Source organism: Melopsittacus undulatus, chromosome 4 (genome assembly GCF_012275295.1).
Source record: "Melopsittacus undulatus isolate bMelUnd1 chromosome 4, bMelUnd1.mat.Z, whole genome shotgun sequence".
NCBI classification, from domain to species: domain Eukaryota; kingdom Metazoa; phylum Chordata; class Aves; order Psittaciformes; family Psittaculidae; genus Melopsittacus; species Melopsittacus undulatus.
The window spans coordinates 61,581,430-61,595,462 of NC_047530.1; the positions used below are offsets into that span (position 1 = coordinate 61,581,430).

General features: G+C 35.8%; 1 protein-coding gene across 3 annotated transcripts in view; it reads right to left on the bottom strand.

The window, feature by feature from the left end:
* Positions 1-4,137: 4,137 nt before the first annotated feature.
* BMPR1A (bone morphogenetic protein receptor type 1A) overlaps positions 4,138-14,033 on the bottom strand; it is an 83,477-nt gene continuing 73,581 nt past the window's right edge. For all 3 annotated transcript variants that reach the window (XM_034061738.1, XM_034061737.1, XM_031053103.2), the window contains 6 exons: positions 13,025-13,169; positions 12,128-12,320; positions 11,459-11,756; positions 10,547-10,722; positions 9,685-9,815; positions 4,138-8,839 (listed from right to left, as the gene is read on the bottom strand). In XM_034061738.1, coding sequence (XP_033917629.1) covers positions 8,714-8,839; positions 9,685-9,815; positions 10,547-10,722; positions 11,459-11,756; positions 12,128-12,320; positions 13,025-13,169 — 1,069 coding nt within the window. In that variant the 3' untranslated portion in view covers positions 4,138-8,713. The remainder of the gene's footprint in view (positions 8,840-9,684; positions 9,816-10,546; positions 10,723-11,458; positions 11,757-12,127; positions 12,321-13,024; positions 13,170-14,033) is intronic.

Sequence of the window (14,033 nt, forward strand, 5' to 3'; positions counted from 1 at the left end):
GGCAAGCTCATTGGTCTGCTGTCATTGTTGAATATAAATTAAATTTATAATTAGAATGAACCAAATAGCAGAATTTCTGAACTGCCAAATTCTTTGAATTTCCAAAATCTCAAGATTACCATGTCTGGTCGTGTGCTAAACTTCTCTTCTGACAAATAAAATATCCAAATGGCTTTCATTTTAAAGAAGTTCAATTATTGTGGTATTTTTCCCTGCCTATCCTCATGCCTTACAAAACAATACTAAAACAACTAATTTTGCCAACATGAAATGCATTTAGAAATTCCTGATATTTCTGATGAGAGAGATAATTTCTTATTATGTATTTTACACCCTTTTAAGGTAGCATTTTCTAACAGAAAACTATCCTGCTATTAAGGGGGTTTCTCCCCACCTACATGTATTCTGAGCAACACTGAACTACAAAAAAACCATATCGGTACCAACACACATTGCACTCAAGACAACAGTTTGCCAAGCAGACAGTCTGTACCTCTAGAAATAAAGCTAGAAAGCAGCTTCAGCTACCAACTTGCTGTTATTCTTGATCCTGCAAAATCCAACAAAGAAAATGACTAAAAATGATCTCACATCTGCTCCTAGCCAATGCTGATTTTCACATGAGATTAATGGGACATGTCTTCCCATTTATCCAGCACAGAGACACATCTTGCATGGCTCTGTGGCAGGTAGCACAAAGTGTCTGCATACTCAGGGTCATCTTCTGTCCCACAGATTGCTCAAATAGGGAAGGAAGAGAAGAAATATTTGAAGGGGTGAAATCTCAAAAAGGAAGAAAAGCATCACATTGTGAAATTGGGTTCTTTCAGTACAAAGCTCCTATACTGGGCTATTCCACACGTTTTTACCAGAGATCTTCCAATTACCGACTTCGGTGGTGGCACCATTCTGCAATGCCAAGCTATGTGTGCTGCTTAGGGTATCTCAAGGAACACCCCATCTCCATGCACACCAATTCTGCAGCTACCAGTCAAGTTTCACAATTAAATACAGACAGGGGTCATAGGTACTTAAAATCACTTTGCTTGTTTTCAAAGGTTTGATAGAAAACTTCATCTGGACTGAAAACCATACAGCTACTTGGAAAAAGACATGGTAGGTAGGACAGCAGTTCACCCAGACAGGACTTCTAGAGGTCTGGTATCCTTCTGCTTACCAAAGTTTAATGTTGAATAAGCCAAGGAAGTTCTGAGATAAGCAACTCCAAAGTGAACACGATGTTAATATAAAAATGTTTTCATATTTGTATTCTTCAAATATGCATTTAAGTTAGCCACCTGCATACACAAAGAACACATACTTGACTGGAAGACTCGGTTTTAGACTACGAAGCAAAAAATTAATGACATATAATGGATTAAAATCTTCTATTGGCTGCGTAAGCCAGGAAGCCTGACTTCCTTTTCAAGTGCCAAGGGAAAGATGTTTAAGCTTACAAGGTTGTGGGATTTTTTTAAGTGAATACATCAGCTTTCTAATAAAGGCCAATCTTAACTACCTCTCAGATACAAGCAAACTATTTGACTACTGGTACAAATGTCTTTAAAACCTTCCACAAAAACTTGTTTTGTGGTCTGGGTTTTTTGGGAGGGGTGGGGTGGTTGTTTTTCTTTGGCTTTCCCCTCTCCCCCCTAAGATTGATACATCTGCATCACCATGACCTGCATTTTTAGGTAACAGACTAGAGGCAACAACAGACTCCATATTAGGACCTAAAGAAAAGAAAGATTTGCCACAAAAATGGCAAGTGGACAAGGATAATTAACTGACAATTTAAAACACAGCTATTGCTTGGTCAGTGGATTAAGAACAGGGGGATTTTCAAACATGAAAAACACACCGAGGTTGATCACAGCCATTAGAAAAAGACAGTTATCTATAAAAGCAGACAAATTGCTTCAACTGGTCTCATATCAGACCAACTAGTCTAGCACGCCTTAAAGCAGCTTCAGCCATGCAACAATACACACGGAAACACATACGTTCATTCCAAGATATCCAGAGGTATCAATCATTAATCTGAGCCACATATTAAAAAAGACAAAAAACCAACAAAACACTGTGCCTCTTAATGCCTTCAAGTACTTATTTTGTCATTGAAACTTTTACAACTTTATGAAGTTAGTATCTTATAGTACTTCACATTATATAATTAGTATTTTATAGTACTTTATACATTATAAAATTAAAGTCTCATGTTTTCTTTACCATTACTAAAATGACCTCCTTACTTTATTCAAAATGCAAGTACCCATTGCATAATAAACAATTGTACTTTCTACAGAACCATCAATACCTGGATTCTGCAGTCAGATTCATCTGAACTCATTTCATATATCCATATCAAGCCAGTCTCTGAAGTCCATGGTGGCCAACCCTTCTGAACCAGATTCATGAGGTGGCCAACCACAGCAGTGGTCCTCTTGTGATTCAGATTCACAGCTGGTATTGACTCAGCTACCTTAATACCAGCAAGAAAGCCTGAAGTGGTATTCTGGGGAGAGGTGAAGACAAAGCTGCTGAGGGGATTAATGCAATTAATGGAATTAAATCTGATCCTTTATGAAATCAGTGATATGTCTGCAATTTACTTAAAAGCTTGTGATTCAGTTCAACTATTCTGTATGCTTTTTGGCTTGCGCACAAAATGTACACGTGCAGTTTTTAGACATGTCACTAGATGTAGCTGTTTCAGTTTTTACTGATGCAAGCTCATCAGTAACACATTTTTATAAAGAGATAAAAAATAATCATACATAATTTTTATAAAGAGTTAAAAAATAATCAGGCATAAGCAATAACGTTCTGATATTTATTATTAGCAGGCAGTAGAACTGACTTTCACCTATTACACACACCGCCCACCTTTCTTTCAACAAAATCTCTATTTAGGATATAGCACCATCCTGTGGTCATTTCAAGAAGCAACATTAGGGGGGACAACCCAACTCTGCTCGTCAAAACGCGTGCAGTTTGTTACCCACAGAATTGTCATGATATTCTCCTGTAACACTAATATAAAAATCCCTATTTTCAATACAATCATGATAAGTGTAATCGGTGAAAATACTCCACAAACTACACAACAGCTACAACCATAAGGAAAAGTTTACTTTGCCAAGATACTAATTGCAAAGAAACCAAACCTTCGTGCAGCCTAATTTCCTGGTATTACATATTCTGGCAAAACCAAGTTTGAAACATACAATCTAGTCTGCTACTGTACTGTCCAGAACTCCACTGCAAGAGTTTTAGACATGACCTTACGGGGGGGGAGGAAGGTGTTGTAATTATCTCTACTATAGTCATAACAGTTCACATAATGTTCAGATACCAAAACCTTCTAGTTACTCTAACAAATTTTCTTTCACGCTAATGTTATTCCTCACCAAAGACAAAAAGAGAATACAAATTGATCTTACTTTTCCCTGATTGCAAACTAAAAGTGAACACTACAAAAAGTAGTAGCTGATGCGTTTCTACAATGAGAAAGAAAATGAATTCTGAGATTTTATAGAACTGTGTACTCAGACATCCCCCCTTGACTGGTCTTCATTTGCTTGAATCATGAAAGAGTGAATTCAGCAGGCTATACCGAAACAGCAGCATAATTTTGTAAGCAACAGCAAATGTTTCATCTCAAATCTCTTAATTTTGGTATCACTGCACAAAAAGAATGTTGTACACAGCGGGAATAAAAAAACCAGTTACAGAATCACCCATTCCTTTTTCTCGTTTTCCTCCACGAGCTTAAGGCAACTTGATATGGATAAAACCAACATGTGGTAAACTTGGGTATGTTCAAATAAAAGAATGATACAATTTTTGACTTGCCTCTGGCTTTGCTATAAGGTTCAAGAGAAGGAAAACACTGATTTACTGTTGTGCCCAAATTTAGTCCAAGGAACATAGAGCACCCAAATAGTTCTGAACACCACTGCACAATACGAGTGATCACTGACAACTTATTCAAAGACAGGGTGGGGGGGATGGACACTGGGGACAGGACCATAAACAAGCTATTAGAAGGAAGGGAATTAGTTACAGTATTACGATTTCCAAGTAATTAAATTTTTAAGGCAAAATCTTATAGTAACAAAACACATTACTAACGTGTACTAAAATAAGGTTATTTACTTAAAAATGATACATTGGACATGATCTGTGTACAGAACAAGCAATTCATGGTAAACTCAATAAGGCACCTTCTAAAGCAGATGCTGTACAAAATACATCAGTGTGTTACATTTTTAGAGGAGTATTCTACACTTCTGGCATATAACACACACAAGAGTGTGACCATTTGTCTTGCTCCACTCTTCTTTCATATTTTATTTACATCTTCTCTAGGTTAACTACAATGTTATTTATTCTTCTTGTATACAATATAATACATTTCATTTTGGGCATGGCATGTCAGAGCACAAATGTCACTACATGATGTGGGCTTCTATAATTGCATTCAAATGGTAAAACAGTACAAAGCAACAATCACATGAGATTTGTTCAGAAATTAGAAGTAATGTGCAATCCACTTCTGCTACACCAATCAAGGCTAATACACCATGACTCCATAAAGCACTGTACCATGCAACACTGCCAGCCATTTTTAGACATCACTCTTATTTGGCATAAAGATCGTGGATAAAGGCTTTTGACTTCAGAAGCATTGTCAGAATGAGGAAGTGCTAAATCATTTTAATATCTGTCAGAAGAGGAGCGTGTAACTTCCCTTTAAAAATATCTGCAATAGCAGAAGAATGCGTTTTAATTTAGTATCTTTGCTTTTCAAACATTTTAGACCATTAAAATACAGTCTGTGAAGGAAGAGTAGGTGAAATAGATCCAAATTATTTGTTTTATAAACACATTCAAATGGCCATTTAGATCAAGATTTAAGATTTAATTCTAGACTACTATGAAGGTAACCTAAAATATTAATTTTACTTTTTATTAATACCGCAGATTACACCGATTAAGGAAATAATTCAGAAAAAGTGATGGATATTGGAAAAGCTGTCAATTTCTTGGGGGGGGGGAGGGAAAAACCCTGAGGAAAAATTACATGTTGAGTAAAACTCAGAATAAACTCAAAATGTAAACCTACATTTGTCTGTAGGAATATCCTGTTTCTTGTGGAACTTACAAGTTATCAAGGAACACTAAAACTTTCAGTTGTTGTAACAGTAAGAATTACGTGACTCAAATTATTTTCCACCTAACTGAAATCACATGGAGCATTGTCTTAAAGACAAAAATACCTCATCTGTATGTGAATGTTTAAGAACTTCCAAGGCACAGTTCTGACACTCCCCAAGATATTTTGATTAACAACAAACATTGAGGACACATTTGCCAGTTTAGGGGGATTTTTTTTCTTTCTTTTTTAATGACAAGTGCTTAAAATTTTGACCAAAGTGAGACTCATCATATTCCAACAGAAGGATCCTATTACCCTCCCTGACCTTAAAGGCTTCTGAACTACAATACTGCATAAAGCAACAACTTAGCATTAGAATCTGCACTAAGTATACTTAATATTATATACAAATTCTTGGGCTAGCTTTGACTGAAGGCTGGGTTGGTCTTTTTTTCCTCCAAAATAATTGTTAAAATATCAGTATAGACACACTTCAGCACCAAACAGTGACTGACATTGCATGGAATGTAGGTATGTGCTCAAGTACTTTATGCAGCCAGATCCTTTACTGGTAACATTTTTTGGAGTATCAGGGAATCAAGGAATGCTAAAGACCTAGCAGCTCCTGTTAAAGACAATGAAAACTGAGTGTGAACCTAGTAACTGAAGCATTGAAAAAATGAAGGTTAAAGCTCAAGGCAAAAATATTCCTCTTCTCTCCAAGATCATCTTTACAGCAGCCAGCTCACGTCTTCTGTGTTAATGTGTAAACCAATGTAAGTCTTAAGATGTCTACCAAAGATCAGCACCTTCTTGCTTTGCAAATGCCTAACAATGGAGGAGAAAATAAGTGAATAGTTTCAAATTATCAAAATTCACACCTCCAGCAGCAGCTGAGGAACACTCGGGGGAAATGAAGTAAAAAAAGTTCATAGCTAATAATGCTGTGGCAACTTTTAACAATTTTAAATAGGAATTGGTTAATTTAAATAGACCTCACTGCTCCGAAAGTTTAAGCTAGGAGGGCACCTCAACGTTCTTCCTTCTTATTGATATAAATCCTAGAGAAGGAAAAAAATAAAAGCTTATCCCTTACATATTTTGGCTCATACCAAATCTTTTCCAACTACTTGTGCAAAAATTATGCGCGACGACATGATTAACAATTGCAACTCATCACACGTTTCTTGGCAATGGACGGAGAAATGTTGTCTTTAAAAAGCCCTTTATCATAAGGATCGTGGTATAGTATCATATATCTTTTGCTGTTTTCAAATAAGTTAAAACCATAGTTGACACACCTATGAACTTCTCGGCCAGAATACTTATTAATACTTAAAGGCATTACTGAACAAAAGTAATGACTTTATTAAAAAAAAAAGTCCCTCAAAATAGCTAGTTTTCTATAAAATACGTAGAACAGTTAAATAAAGTCTGTACATCACAATAGAAAATAAAAAATACTGCCATCTTTTGCCTGACCATTTACATTATGTGAACTACAGAATTACAACAAAACAAAAAGAAGTTCAGTTTTAACTGTTCACAAATCACATTAGTTCTGCATTACATTGTTTTCTCTTAGTTGTATTTTCAAGGGAAATTTAAACAGATGTCAAAACAATCTCCATGTACATATTTTAAGACAACAAATAATATGGCATAAATCTGAAGTTTTAACATTTTTTCATCAATTTTAGTATTATTCTCAGCTTTTTTTCTTCAAATCTTGACTATGGCATATGTCTGTGCATGTATCTAACTGTATACATCTACCTAGGACTAGGTGGTTGATGTTTATCTTTTTTTTAGTAAAGCACAAAACACACCACATAAATAACTTCCCTTCTTAACGTTATCTAGAACAAGGTTTACAGTACAAAGTTATAGGCACTTAAATTATCAAACAGGTTCAATGCAATGGTTCCAATACTGTGTGTTCAATCTTCAGACAGTTCACGCATTTGAAGCTTCAACTTGAGTTATGGTACTGTTTTCTAACTTCAAAGTAGAAGTGCCAAAGGAGTTATAAATCAATAAATCTGCTTAACAGTAACCTCGTGGAGGGATTCTGGCTTTTAAACAACTTGTATCAGTGAAGAAAAGGAGGGTACTACAGTTTCCTGTACGTGCCAAATAGTTGGCACAGTAAGACCAAATTTTGCAATTATGTTAACTTTATCTTCATAAATTATCTTTCAGTGCCATTCCTCCCAAGTGTGCTTAAGTAGTACTTAAAATACCCACTGATTTACCTTGTCTAAAATCTTGAGTTTTGTGACTGTTCACAACGTGATCCACAGATGTGGTCTCCTGCATTTACATCAGGGCAACCCAGCTCAAAAATCTTCATGCTGTGTATCTTTAACAGTTCACATATATTCAGTTCTCCTGGTCCTGACCTTTACTGCATTGTCTAATCTTCTGAGAGCCCAGCCTGTGCTTCCTGCCTTCCATTTTTGTGTCTGTAAATTAGACTTGCTCTCAAGCCTTTCAAAACTTACCTTCTGCCTAGTTTTGTCAAATGAAAAACCATGCTCCTATAGTTGACCAATTTCCTCCTGTACAGAAAAAAAGTCAGAGCAAAATGGGCACCTACCAGTGAATCCCAATAAAGGAGAAAGGCAAAACACGTCATCAACTGTCCCTTCTGTTAGGATGTAAGGTATTCAACAGCAAAAATGCTGGTTGCGTGTGGCACTGTGAAAAATATGTCAAATTTCATAGTCATCCAATTATAAGCCCACCAGACTGTGAGGTGACCAAAGCAGTCTGTGCCTCTAAGAGAGATTGTTTCCAGCTCTTTACAGACTTAGGCAGGCACTCCTTAATCTGTCAATGTTTTTTGCAGTTCTCCTTATGACCGAAACAAGAACAGAAATAAAACTGAAATAAAATTAAAACTGAGATTAGGAAGATAACTTAATAGCAAGGATTCTGTAGCAAATCGCTTGATTGTGGAGCTACAAAATGCATGGAACCCTGATTGTAAAACTTTGTTCATTTAATTATTTCTTATCTATCCCAAATGACAGCAAAATAATCCTGGCACACACATAAAGGCAACTGTTAAACTGAGTAGTATCGCAAACAGATTCATAACCTACAGCCTGTTTCACAAAAACTTGGTATGGATTGACTAGGTTTTATCAGGTAGAAGGCAAAAACAAACAAAAAAAAGCTTATATTCTCCATCTCTGTTGAATCCATATAGCTTGTGAGGCTTTCACAGAAAGCACTGTAATCTGAACATTCAATTCAGTACCCAGAGTTTTACTGGAGACTCACTATGTATGAATGAAGTCTCAATGCAGCTCAAACAAAACCAAAACATGTATTTTATCAAGGCTGTCCATTTACGTAGCACGTAGTGTATAGAGGCTCTCAGTATCACAGTCTATGACGTACTGAAAGATTTTATTAGCAGCCTGTAGAAGTGTGCTGAGAAAATATACTGAATCTCAGTTATTTCCTCTTTCCACATAGGTCTCACTCATGTTTGAGTGACTCATCTAGGAGTCCAGCTTTGCTCTCCAATGTCAATTTTCTATGTCAAATCTTTACATCTTGTGATTCCACCATCTTGGCAAGTGTCTTCTTGATCCTCAAGGCAGTGAGCCTCGAAGCAGGATTATGAGCCCAGCATTCAGACATTAATTTCAATATTGCTCTTAAACACTGTAAAATAAAAACCAAAGGAATAGTATTGTAACAACTGACAGATCTGAGGTGTGTAATTTGGTTTGCTTTCAAGCCCAAATTATAGAAGTCTTAAGTCAAATGCATAATTTCTACATTTTCTGCAAAATTGCAGATAAGATATTATAAACAGATCAACTAAAAAAACCCCAATAAAACAAATCAACCCCACCCAACAACCATGTCCCAATCCTCCTTCTTCCCTTCACTGCCAAGCACTACTAAGTTCTGGTAATACAGAAAAAACTGTCAAAAAGGATACAGCATATCTAGCTTGCCATGTGAAATAGCTATGTCTTAGTTACTGGTTCAAGCTGTGGCCCTTTAAAAACAGTTCTTCAATTCAGTATTTTACTTATATCATGGCTTGCCCTGAAATGTACCAGTAAAAAAAGAAAAAAAGGGAAATCTACAAACACATGGAAATTGCTTCATGTTCCATGAAATACCTTATGCCACAAACCAATACACTATATACATTAAGACTAATAAAACCAATTAGAAACTCATTTAAGTTTCAGCTCTAATCAAAACTCTTAAAAATATTCCACTATCTAAAAAGATCTCAATTAGAGCAGTATTCATACACTTGTATGCTGCTGAATTGTATCTTCCCCTTAGATACACGAAAAGATACATGAAAAATACAGTATTTTGTGTTGATTTCAAACCTATCTTTCTCCTGTTGTTCCTGTGAGGTTATTAAAATATCAGAATGTGTGGATGTAGTCCCTATTTTACAATGTTTTAATATTTTTTAAACTTAAATACACTTCCGTATCAAAGGAACAAACTGAACTAATTTCTCCTTTCAGCATACTCACTTCATCACTATTCCATCTATTTGATACTACTGGGCGTAGGCGTTTGACACACACCACTTCTCTCATGTCCTCATAGGATGGATCATTTGGCACCATGTCATAATATGGCAACTGATACTCTTCAACAATACCTGCAGATAATTGTGAAAGATCAAGAATCATTCAAAAAGGAAATAAACCCACATATCTACTCTCACATTTCCTTAGCCAGGAGCAAAAATTAACTCAATTTTGTGCCAGAGCAAACCCACCACACTGTTATACTGTGGTAAACCCCCCAGATTTCACTATACAATCAGATATTTACCAGAAAATCTCCAATATTATGAATATTAATAGCTACAATAATTCCTTTCAGTCCCTTTGACTTTGACACCCAGTGCAGAATTTGACATCTAATCCACAAAGGAACAGGAAGAAAGCATAAGACTGAAGAAGAGAATACAAGGAAAGATCTGTAAGGTCATAAAAAAGTGAAAGAAAAGCAAGGGCTGGTCACAAAAACATGTATAAGGAAAAAACCTGAATGACACCAAAAATACATGTATAATAACATCTTATCATCTACTTTTAAAAAGTTTTATTAACAGCACAGGGTTAAAATAAATATGCATCCTAAATTTTTTCCCAGAGCAGGCATTCTGCTTTTTGAGCAAGGAAGAAAAGCCCAAGTTGCTTAATTCTAACAATCAAAAAGGTTTGGCACAGTGATTTTCAAGCTGTAGTCTGGACAGACTGTTACTACTGCTTCTGAAGAGCACAAGGCTGTTGATATAGCAGGCTTGTTATACTATTTCCTGGTCAAGTACCATTAAAGCGAGATAAGGGCCCCGTAGATTTTATACGGAATATTAAAGCTTACCTCCTGTGACACAGCGCCGAGCCATTTCCCAAATGATCAGCCCGAAACTGTAAATGTCAGCCATGATGTATGGTTGGAAATGGTTTTTATTCAGGCTTTCATCTAGGACCTCTGGAGCCATGTAACGTTTTGTTCCCACTCTAGTATTCAAGGGAACATCAACTTCATTTGTGTCACTACATGAAAACATAAGGAAGTTAGTGAATTGTGGACTAGTACAAGACACAATATGAAATCCTGTATGATAAGATCACTACACTGCAAAGCTCCCATTTACAAACTGAATTATTTCTTTGATTTCTCTCTGTATACTACACTTAAGAGTACTTTGTGCCTCCATGAAAAAGATTATCTAGAAAAATGGTATCAAATATGGAAGCTGACAGTTTACTACTACTGCAAGACATTTAAAACACATATGAAAACAACTGGAATTAAAAACTACTATAAAGATGAGTGTATTTGGTAACAACTCAACATTATCTGCAAAGGGCTTAAGCTTTCTTTCAGGCTCTACTGTAGCAAAAATCCAATTCTCTGGCTCCACTGAACTTAAAATGAAGAAAAAGTATTACTTCTTCAATTAAGTTTCAACTCCCTTAACACTGTTCAAATTTTCTATGAGAATATATAATGATAGCAATGACTTTGAAAGGCCAATTACTTTGGAAGTCTCCTCTTCCTTTCCTCTACAAAACTACTGTTTTTCCACAAGAAGTCTTTTCATTTTTCATTAAACAACCTATTTCCATCTCAATGATTACCAGTCTACAAAGGAAGAACAGCATTTTACTCTCAAAGTTGAAAAACACTGAAAGCATGCAACCAAATTATTCTATCTTCCTTTAAAATCAGGTATTTGGTACATTACAAATAAAAAGGTTTACCATTACAGAGGATTTGTTCATCTACCTGTTAAACTTGACTGCAAGACCCAAGTCTGCAATGCAGCAGGTTCCATTTTTCTTTATCAAGATGTTTTTACTCTTCAGGTCCCTGTGGGCAATAGCAGGCTTGCCTTGGGTCCCATAAATTTCTGTGTGTAGATGGCAAAGACCACATGCAGCAGAATACGCCAGTTTGAGGAGAGCCCTGTTGTCTAATGTAGTGCATTTCAGAAAATCATACAACGATCCATTTTCATGATAATCTGTGATCAAGTACAGCTGTGTCCAGGAGCCAGTGCCTTTAATATCTGCAGCTATGAAACCTATGAAATATATAAACAAAGTTACAATGTATTTGTACATATTTTTTATAAAACATTTAATAAAAATTCCTAAATCTATATTGGTTTGGACTGTATTGGAAGATACTTGGCCCCGTTATGGAAAACAAACAATGTAGAAGCTCGGACTTTACTATATATGAGGTTACCATTTCAGTCTTCCAGCAGAGAGACTGCAAACATGTCTCCAAATCAACACCAGCACTTTCAGTACTATTTTATTAGCATACCCTAAGAAACATGCATTTGGTTATTCCATAGAAGCTATCATATATCCCTCCCAAGCCACCCACTAAGAACTCCTTCTCCTTCCCCTTAGAAAAGCTCTCCAGTACAATGTACTGCTTCCTTACCAAGGATGTTTTCATGACGCATTAGAACAGTTTGGTAAATCTCTGTTTCTCGGAACCAACTAGCTTCTTCTGTGGTGAAGAACACTTTCACTGCAACTTTTTCACCTCTCCATTTGCCCATCCACACTTCACCGTATCGTCCTTTTCCAACTTGCCTCACCATCTGAATTTGTTTGGCAATAGTGCGCTGAACCTAGAGAAGAAGAAAGAGGGGAAAGTGGAGGAAGGAAACTCAATGATTAACCAAAAGGACTTGGAAGAGCTGCTTCTCAAGCCTGGATTGCTTTGAATTTTGACACCATTGCAAAAGTTATTCTATGTAAGTTACCCATATTTTCCACTATTCCCATTTCAAACTACTGCTGCCTCCAAGGAAGAACTGTATAACAAACCCAGAAAGACTAAATCAGCTCAACTTCATATGCATTCCATTTGTTTTATTTTAGAAATAATTACAGTCACTTGTCTCACTGGCTAATTTTTATGCAAGTACTATATAAGAAGATTAATAAAAAATAAAGAACAACTCAGCCAATAAGAAGATGATCTATTTTATCAGATAGCAGACACACACACACAAAAAAATCTTTGAGTTTGTTCAGTTCAACACTTGTATTAGCCATTCACTGAATCTTTCTCTTAATGTCAGTAGGCTCTAACTGTCCCTAAATTTTGCCAATGGCAACACTTTAAAACAATCTGATTCAGCACTTTGTTTTAGTTTACTATGTAAATATGAGCTTTTGTATATGTTTATAGTTTGTGCTGTATATTTCACAGTAATTGCATATGAAATAATATACTGTATTGACGCTTTGCTTTCTTCTAGGCATTAGGTACAAACCAAACAGTATATTTAATGGAGAGAAGTTCAGTGAAGAAAAATCTATGATTTACCAATAACGGTAGTCCTGATCCACTCCCAGAACTCTGTGACTGGTCAATAAGGTCTTTTAATGACTCCCCAGCTGGAATAAATGCTTCATCTTGCTCCAGGTCACGATTGTAACAGTGCCTCTTTGCCATCGACTTACAGTAATGCCTTCAAAAGTAATAGGAGAGGTTCAGCTGAATTTCAAAAACCTTTGTCAAAATATGGAGTAAACTGAACGAGGAAAAAAGCTATTTAAATGTACAACCTTCCTTAAAAAAACTAAAAAATAAAAAATCAGATGTTACTGTACCTTTTTTTTCTTCCAGAAATCTAACATACATTAGTTAATATTAAACAGTTGCACTGTGTGTAGAGGCACATCAATTTCCTGCGAGTCAGCTGGAAATCCAGCATTTTCAGTACTCAGCTCACAGCCAGTTACTAGTGTAACACTGCTGGTTTTGGTTTAAACTAAAAGTCTGAATCTTGAACCATGGCAGATGAGGCTGACCCATGCATATTTCTGCTCAAAATGCTAGAACACTCATCACCCCCAGCACAGGGCTGGTGCTGACAGAAGCAGGCACTGTCTCTTAAACTGCACTTGCATTAACTGCCATAGCTTGGCTGATCAATTATTCAGTTTTGAAACACAGCAGAAAAAGTTCTAAACACATTTTTGTTGCTTTAGGTTTGTAAAAGCATTTAAAAGTAAATCTTGGATGTAGATGGAATTTAACTATCAAAAGTGACTGAAGATCAAAAACCAAAAAAAGCATAAAGATATTCCTGTTTACTGGATGATATAGCATCAAAGTTAAATGTAGCTTTGAAAACTGTAAATATTTTTTAGCCAAAGGACTAAATTCACTTAAATTCTACATTGTAAACATTTAATTTTATTTTGCAATGCAACATCTACAGAAATGTGAATTTAAATTATAAGTTTCACTTCCAATCTATTTTTATTAGAAATAAATATGATTAACTGAGTATATGTACAAAATACCTGTTCTGTTTACACTCATTTGG